This window comes from Ranitomeya variabilis, chromosome 2 (genome assembly GCF_051348905.1).
Source record: "Ranitomeya variabilis isolate aRanVar5 chromosome 2, aRanVar5.hap1, whole genome shotgun sequence".
NCBI classification, from domain to species: Eukaryota; Metazoa; Chordata; class Amphibia; order Anura; family Dendrobatidae; genus Ranitomeya; species Ranitomeya variabilis.
This window is the reverse complement of record NC_135233.1, coordinates 10,843,749-10,852,356: the sequence shown is the minus strand read 5'-3', so window position 1 is coordinate 10,852,356 and position 8,608 is coordinate 10,843,749. Positions and strand designations below refer to the sequence as shown.

The 8,608-nt window shown below is 44.2% G+C and overlaps 1 protein-coding gene across 1 annotated transcript; it reads left to right on the top strand.

Annotated features, from left to right (window-relative positions):
- Positions 1-640: 640 nt before the first annotated feature.
- On the top strand, positions 641-7,969 carry LOC143804170 (uncharacterized). Its single transcript, XM_077281987.1, has 2 exons — positions 641-787; positions 3,498-7,969. Exon 2 carries the CDS (start codon positions 3,584-3,586, stop codon positions 4,556-4,558), a length of 975 nt encoding a protein of 324 aa, XP_077138102.1. The 5' UTR covers positions 641-787; positions 3,498-3,583; the 3' UTR covers positions 4,559-7,969.
- The last annotated feature ends 639 nt before the right edge of the window (positions 7,970-8,608 follow it).

Here is an 8,608-nt window from a genome sequence, read left to right as displayed (position 1 = left end):
AATGGATAAAGGCTGCAGAAAAAAAAATCCATGAGAACCAGGGAAGTGCGGTGCTCGAACAGATGGAAAGAGTAAACCCAAGCAACAGGCCTATCGATGTAAACTTCTATTTTCTGTGTTATTCAAGGACAAGGACTTCACGCTTCCCAATACTCCCAATCTAAGGACACGACTGCATTTTCGCTGAGAAAGAGACTGATAGACAGAAGCTGAGCTCTTTAGAAGAGGTTCTGTGAAGGAAGAAATTAAGAAAGAATCTCCATTTTGTGCTTTTCGACTCCATTTTGTTGTTTTGATATAAATTTTGTTAGTAGGCTGAAGGTTACAGCTGTTATGAGATTTTGATGAGACCTTGATTGTTGCAACCTCGGTAGAACATGAGACTGAGGGTGTATTGTTCTACAAAACTTTGACGCACAGATTGTTCCTGTATTCTTATAGGCTAAGAACCGTGAGCGTGTTCTTATGCTGATTGGTTGAAGTGTAATTTCTATGATTATAATAAAGTCATGCAGAATAAACGGGGGCCAGAGATCAGCTCGATCCCCCATACAGAGACACACGTCTCCGTCTGGTCATTTTCAGTTGCCGGCAACACCTTATATATTAATTTGGAAATCACTGGGTTAACCGTGAAGGATCACTTTAAATCCTCCCTCAACAGTTGGTGCCGAAACCCGGGATCCAAGCAGGAACGCTTCTGCCCCCCGGAGGACAACAAGACAAAGGACCCTCGGACCGGACGCAGGCACTGGAAAATTGGGACTGATCATCCCCCACAACCACGGTAAGTTGGCAGTTATACTGTCCAGACTGACCGTTTGGTGTGGTTTTCCTGTGTTTGTTGCTGCAAAGAGGATCTGAGGTTTGTCCCCGATGGTGGGATGATTCTTGGGTGGAATCATATAGAGGTGTAGTTCCATTGGAAGCCCAGTGCTTGAACCGTACCTCATAAGGGACGGACACCCCGGATTAACCAGTGATGTAATTCTCTTTACAGTCAAAATATCCTGAATTCCTGATCACTGTTAGAATCAGGCGCGGTGAGGTGATCGAAGATTGGGTAGGATGCATAACTCAGGAATATATTGATTTAAATATTTCCAGCGGTGTCCGGAGGGTTAAGTCTAAGACGCCCTCCTCCTTTCACTGAATACCGCGATTTTGGGTTGTCCCAGAGGGGGACAGGTAAAAACCCTAAGTGGAATAGGCTACACAGCTGCTCTGGTAACTATACACGACTAAGTAGGGGTATTTCGCTTTAAAGGAGAATCAGTCCGTGGAAGAAGAAGACTTTGAATTGTGTGATAAAAATTAGATATTGTTAACCCAAAGAAGGGAAAAGAAATCTGTCAGGAATGCAGGGAAAATATTCTCAATCTGGTATGTGAATTGTGCGATGAAGATTTTGTAGAAATTAATTAAGTCTGAGAACTACTGTATTTCGTTTGTGTTTGTCTTTGAAATATCCGATGGGAGGGGTCGCGTAGCTGCGCTATTGCTTGTCTCTTTTCTCTGTGTAGAGGAATGCTGTGATCTCTCTTATGTCTGTGTCCTTGGAATGGAGAGAGCACATACTGTAACGGTGTTCTCTGTATTTTCTCTGGTAGATCTGTGTCTTGTTTAAAGCGACAATATTGTTTGAAGTACAAAGAAATATAATCTGGAAAATTGGAAGTGAAATCTAGTGTCTAGTTTTAGAAGGAAATTTGTAAGTGATTGGTAAAAGCAAGTTGAGTGGTTGATATATAGCAAATTGAGGATCAACAGAAAAAATGAATTCTGATTGTTTTTTTTTGCTACGTTGAAAAATGAAAGCTGTCTACTCCTATGATAAAGTCTGGATGTTTTGTGGTGCAGGAAGGTATTGAGAAAGCGTTTGAGAATAATGTGTCAGAAAGACAAACAATTAAAAATGATGATCTGGAACAGGGGGTCTCCCTGCTTGATGATAAGGTCCCTCCCCAGGAAATCAAGCCTCTTCTCCCGACCGTAAGCTCTGTGGGTTGCCAAAACTTAGTGCGCCTCCACCCTATGATCCGGCTGCGTGGATCTGTGATGTATGCGGAGTTACTAATTCTCAGTGTAGAGGTCTGTTACAATTGTGAAGCAAGAAGACCCGGAGTTGTAGCCCCCACTTTTCCCTTGCTAAACGCTGACAGCAATTCCCCCGCTCCAAATACAGCCCCCCTTTCACAGCTGCAAGGACGCTCATTATCAGCGGTTCATGTAACAGATTCTAGTTTCTGTTCTTCTCCCATAGTACACAAGTCCAGTCTCATACTAAAATATCCCTTTTAACCCTGTCTGGGAATCTCTCTCCCCAGCCCCACCATGGAAATTCTCAGATCAAGAGCTTGTTTTAATTAGAGTAGATGACAGACCCAATAAATATACTCTTATAAAACCTATCCCTGTGGGACCTTTCCCTGAAGTTACTGCTCAGTTCGTAATCTCTCCCTCATGTCCGGTAAATTTACTGGGGGCAGATTTATTATCACAGTTCCGCTCCAGAATACAATTCCAAGATGATGGTCAGATGATCCTTACGTTATATAACCCCTATGCAGATGAATATAATGAGATGTGTATCCTACTTGCCCTTCCTACGGTTATGATGGTCCTGATAGACCCAGATTCTCCCCAATAATGCCTGTAGAACCAGTAAAAGTGTTTCTCAAACCTGGTGCCCCTTTTTCTAAAGTCCATCAATACCCTTTGAAACATGATCAGGAGCAGTGCCTCAAGGGGCAAATACAAATGTTATTCGATAATGGTGCCCTGGTACCCTGTGTTTCCCCATGTAACACGCCCTTGTTTCCCGTTAAGAAAAAGACCCCACCCGGCCAACCCCCTGTGTACCGGCTGGTACAAGATCTACGGGCATTTAATGCAGTTACTGTTCCAGAAACTCCGGTGGTGCCTAAGCCACATACTCTTTTGTCCCAGATATCTCAGGATGCTGCTTGGTTCATAGTTATCGATCTTGCCAATGTCTTCTTCAGCATTCCATTACACCCAGATTGCCAGTTCTGTTTGCATTCATTTATCAGGGATGACAATTGACGTGGACAGTTATGCCAAAGGGGGGCCAGTCATAGCCCAAGAGTGTCAGGCCTACCTTGCCACTTATGGCCCCTTGCAACCAGGAGAGGCTATGGCCACCCCACACGATGTATATAGTATCCTTAACCAAGTACAACCTAGCCACATGTCCATGGCTGGACAGCTGCGACTTCAGTGTGCTATTCTCATGCCTACTAATGTGACTTTAAAAAGGTGCACTGTCCTAAACCCCGCTACTCTTCTCCTAGTTCCTATGGATCCAAAGTGGGGAGGAGTAGGTGACATGAAAAAGGACACTCTTTTTCTTTCTAGAATGGATCCAGAGGAACAAGATTAGGTTTCCAAACCACATGATTGTCTAGAATTGATGTCTCAGGAAACGGCTGGTCTCTAGTGTGCCTATTCTAATGCTGATTTTGAGCTTTTTGTAGATGGATCCCGTCACCAAGATGACCAAGGACGCTTCTGTACCAGATATGCTGTGGTCTCAGAACATGAGGTAATCAAGGCAGAGTCAATGTCAGCTCATATGTGTGCACAAGAAGCAGAAGGTAAGACTGTAAATATCTACACTGATTCCAGGTATGCTTTTGGCATTGCACACGGTTATGGGCCTATCTGGAGAGCCAGGGCTTTCCTGACAGCAAATGGCCACCCCTTTAAACAGGCTGAGGCAGTCCAGCAACTTATGAATGCACTACAGTTTCCCACCCAAGCAGGCATCATAAAGGTAAAGGCACATACCAAAGGCACTGATGGACGGACAAAGGGTAACGCACTGGCAGACCAGGCTGCCAAGAAAGCAGCAAGCACTCCTGTAGCCTCTAGAGTACATCACCTAGACACCCCACCATCTCCACTTGTGTTGAAAGACATCTTAGCCCGGTTACAAGAACAGGCAAGTAAGGAGGAGAAAAATAGGTGGCAAAAGATAGGGGCTTGCTCTGATACCGTCACTGGACTATGGGGGAGGGGTGAAAAGGTCTGCCTACCACAGGTACTGTACCCAATGATGGCACAGGTTCTGCACAGGAATGTGCACCACTCGAATACGGCCATGTGTGACACCCTACAGAAACAATGGATTGCCCCTGGGTTTTCCACCTGCGCAGAAAGGCAGGTACAGAGCTGCATGATATGTGCCACACATAATCAGAGTAGGACAGTGAAAACCCCATCCAAACACACTCCCCGGCCCTTTAACCAATTCCAGAGACTGCAGATTGATTATATTCAGTTACCCAGGGTAGGGACGTATGAGTATGTGTTGGTCTGCATTGATTTATTTTCAGGTTGGCCAGAAGCCTACCCAGTTGCCAAAGCTACGGCTAAGACAGCGGTGAAGAAACTGATGGCTGAGATCACATGCAGGTATGGAGTTCCTGAAGTCATTGAAAGCGATCGGAGTTCCCATTTTACTGGAGAGATCATGTCAGAGGTAATGGCAGCACTGGGGGTAAGTCAAGCATTGCATACTCCATCCGCAGAGTAGTGGAAGAGTGGATAGACTAAATGGAATTCTTAAGCTTAAAATCCAGAAGGCAATGACAGAGACTGGTAAACCACGGACAGAATGTCTTCCTCTAGCTTTGTTTCCAGTAAGATATACCCCAAACAGGAAGACAGGACTGTCACCGTATAAGATTCTGTTTGGCAGGAGCCCCAATCTTGAATGTTTCTTTCCACAACAGTTGCAGATCAAGTACTGGGACTTGACTAGCTATGTGCAGGCCTTACATGGACACCTTGCCAAAGTGCATTTAACCGTTTTCAGTTCTTTTCCAGACCCAGACAAGGTTCCTGGACACCATCCCTTTGTGCCAGGAGACCTGGTGTATGTGAAAAAGTTTGTGCGCAGAGATTGTCTCCAGCCGAGATTTGAAGGACCCCACACGGTTATCCTGGTCACCCCCACTGCAGTAAAACTTGAAGGAAAGAGCACCCGGATCTACGCCTCACACTGTAAAAGAGACTGTTGTTTTTGATCCTGGAACTGAGGGCTATCCTCGCCCCTACCTCTTTGGTCCCTATTGTAAAAATAAGAATTCTGGTCCCACTATTCTCTGGGTAAACCTGACAGCCCCGGTGAATATCTGGCGATTTGATTTCTGTAATGTAGTCAAGTGCCCCGAGACTGATCGGGTGGTAGAGGAGATCATCCAGTTTTATATATGTGTTACCAGAAATGACAACAATAACTGTTATTATTGGACTGATGCTGCCTGGAATACAGGGGATGATTGGGGATATAAATCTAGCGAAGCCACGTTCCCTAAGGATAGAACGGGTAGGGGTCTCCGTGAGAAAATGCATCTAACAGCCCTTCTGCAACCACTTAGGGGCTGTAAATGGGGTAAAAGTTGTCACCCCCTCCTCCTAAATCTCGAAAGTCCCCAATCTGCTGACCTGCAGACATTTGTACTGGGAAGGCAATATAATTATGTATTTAGTAGTGGATACCATGGGAATTTAGGCCCAGGTGAGCGTTTGCAAAATGTAGTTAATGAAGTGATCCCCATTCCAGGTCTCAGTTGGCAAGAGGTTTTCTCCATAGAAACACAAACAGCCCCAAGGAAAAACCTATGGTTAGAATGGGTGAGATACAATGTAAGAGTCCAGAATATCTCTGTAGGATGTATTGCTTGTGCTGCTGCGAATACACACCTATACACACATGCACTGCTTTTCCTGATGACACCACTGCCTGTGTTATAAATCTGTTGAAAGGTTTGAAGTCCACTGATTGCCCAGATTATGTCCCACTAATTCATGAGAAACCCAAACTAAAGGTCCCAGGAGAAGTAACCGTATTAGCTGACAATTACACCTGCTATAATTCCCACGACACCACAGGTACACTAGTAGGGATCTTCGAGACGGGTTTCTGCAAAGGGAACAGTTCTCTAGATACTGATTTGCTAATCAAACATACAGAATATATGTACGACATTTATTGGTTATGTGGAGACGGTAAGCTCCGTCCTAGGTTGCCTAATGCCTGGATAGGCCAATGCACCCTTGTTAAACTAGTTATGCAGTTCAAGATTTTATTTTTGGGATCCAAAGATACCTGATGAACCTACCAGAAAGAGGAGAAGTTTTGATCAGCTCCACATGAGTTATGAAGAAGATCCACTAGTATATATTGATGCCATTGGAGTGCCAAGGGGGGTGCCTGACCAGTTTAAAGCCCAGAACCAGATCTATGCTGGCATTGCTTCTATAATCCCACAGGTGCAGATTAATAAAAATGTTGAATGGATCAAATATATATATATATTACAGTGAACAAAGATTTGTTAATTATAGCTGTGATGCCTTTCAGGATATAGTTGAGGACTTGGGCCCTAACGCTTGTATGACCCGTGCTGCAACCCGACCTAAGAGAATTACACTGAATCCTGTCCAGACAAGATCACATGCAGTGATATAATAAGCTGACACAGGATTGTGGTTGGTGGATACTGGAGATACTAACTTTTGGGAGTAGGCTGACAGTAATCCTTTTGGGAAGGAGCTGTAGACCAGCATGTCATGTCGCCCCCAACCGGTCATCTAGTCACCCCCACCACCAGAGAACCAACCACATCAGGTAGGGTAAGACAGATACAGGAGTATTATCCCTGGAGGCCCTCTGACTAGCTATGCAAAAATAATTGGCTGACCCTGAGAACCAACCTTTCTCATTTTACAAACAAATAATGATAATATGATAGATGTATAAGTACACCTGGGCAGGCCTAGGTAGTTAGTGAAAGCAATCCCGACTGGCACCTTCCTCAATCAAGAAGTATACCCACCAGAGTACGATGGTACTGATCCAGGGGAGATCTCTAAGTATGTCCCCCTCAAAAGAGTAGACAGAACCCCTCATTCTCAGATGATGCTAAGAGATTTAGTTTAGGGACAGTGGGAGAACTCCATGTGAGGTTAGTGAAGGGTTCAGCTGCCTGGAGGCCTCTCGCTAGGGGAGAGTTTCTGAGGTGTCTGGATGAAGAAATCCACCTCCCCTTTTCCCATCACATGGACAGTCTCGAAGGATCTTTCTTTAGGGAAAAAACTTAGTATTTAGGGGGGATTGTCAAGGTGAAAATATATATCTTTATACCTTTTTTGTACTGCTATACTCTTATACTGTGAAACAATAACTTTTTCCTATGCTTGCAGATATAACTGTATTTAAAATGGCTGCCAGTATTCACCTTTATCTTTTTCATGAATGTAATACTAAAACTTGTTTTTTTTGGTGTATTTCTGTGTGTATTAGGAAATTCTGCACTAGGATAACTAGTGATGAAACCAAAAGCGTTGCTATCTCTGCTCTTCTCTACACCGATTTCACAAAGTTATCTGATGAAGATGTTGAAGCCAAGCGCATGGCTATCTTCAAAAGATCCCCACTACTGTTATCAATAATTGTTATTTGTAAATTCTAGTATACAGGGGGGACGGGTACGCCGCAGCAGACATGGCTGGTAACATGGCACCAGCCATGTGAAGACCAGTACCCCTCGAGCTTAGAGCTTGGGATAGTATCTCTGATGCTGGACATTAATTAACAAAATTTATCTAGGGGGGAATGTGAAGGAAGAAATTAAGAATCTCCATTTTGTGCTTTTCGACTCCATTTTGTTGTTTTGATATAAATTTTGTTAGTAGGCTGAAGGTTACAGCTGTTATGAGATTTTGATGAGACCTTGATTGTTGCAACCTCGGTAGAACATGAGACTGAGGGTGTATTGTTCTACAAAACTTTGACGCACAGATTGTTCCTGTATTCTTATAGGCTAAGAACCGTGAGCGTGTTCTTATGCTGATTGGTTGAAGTGTAATTTCTATGATTATAATAAAGTCATGCAGAATAAACGGGGGCCAGAGATCAGCTCGATCCCCCATACAGAGACACACGTCTCCGTCTGGTCATTTTCAGTTGCCGGCAACACCTTATATATTAATTTGGAAATCACTGGGTTAACCGTGAAGGATCACTTTAAATCCTCCCTCAACAGTTCTGGAGCATAGAGCAGCTGCAGGCTTGTGTGGTGGAGGAACAGCAGATGGTGCAGTGTCGTCTGTTACACTTTGATGTATGAGTTCCTCTCTCGGATGTGCGATCTGCTCTCTACATTTTCTCCGCATATCCTCCATCTTGTGATGATATCAAGAGGTTCAGCCTCCCACAGTCTCTGAATACCGAATATTTCTGCTGAAAGCTAAAATCTGCAACATAAAGCAGCACATTAACGTCCGGCACCATTTTTAATGAATGGTCACCCGTCCGCCCAGATCACAGAGTATAAGGACAGAAATATTCACACCTCACGAGCGTCATCCCGATATTAAACTGACTTTCTATCAATCCGGAAATATCAGTTATAATAACATCTACTGCAAGCACAAAACAGACAAGATGGAGGCACGAGGCGCCTCACACCTCACTGCTACCAGTGGCTACTGCTATGGGCGGATGACTTCTGGTATCTGCCGCAGAAGCAAGCAACACTGATACTATGGAGGCGCAGGCAGTACATGGTGAGAACAG

Coding starts and splice junctions, on each gene's coding strand:
- LOC143804170 (XM_077281987.1), top strand. CDS start 3,584: ATGTCAGCTCATATGTGTGCACAAGAAGCAGAAGGTAAGACTGTAAAT.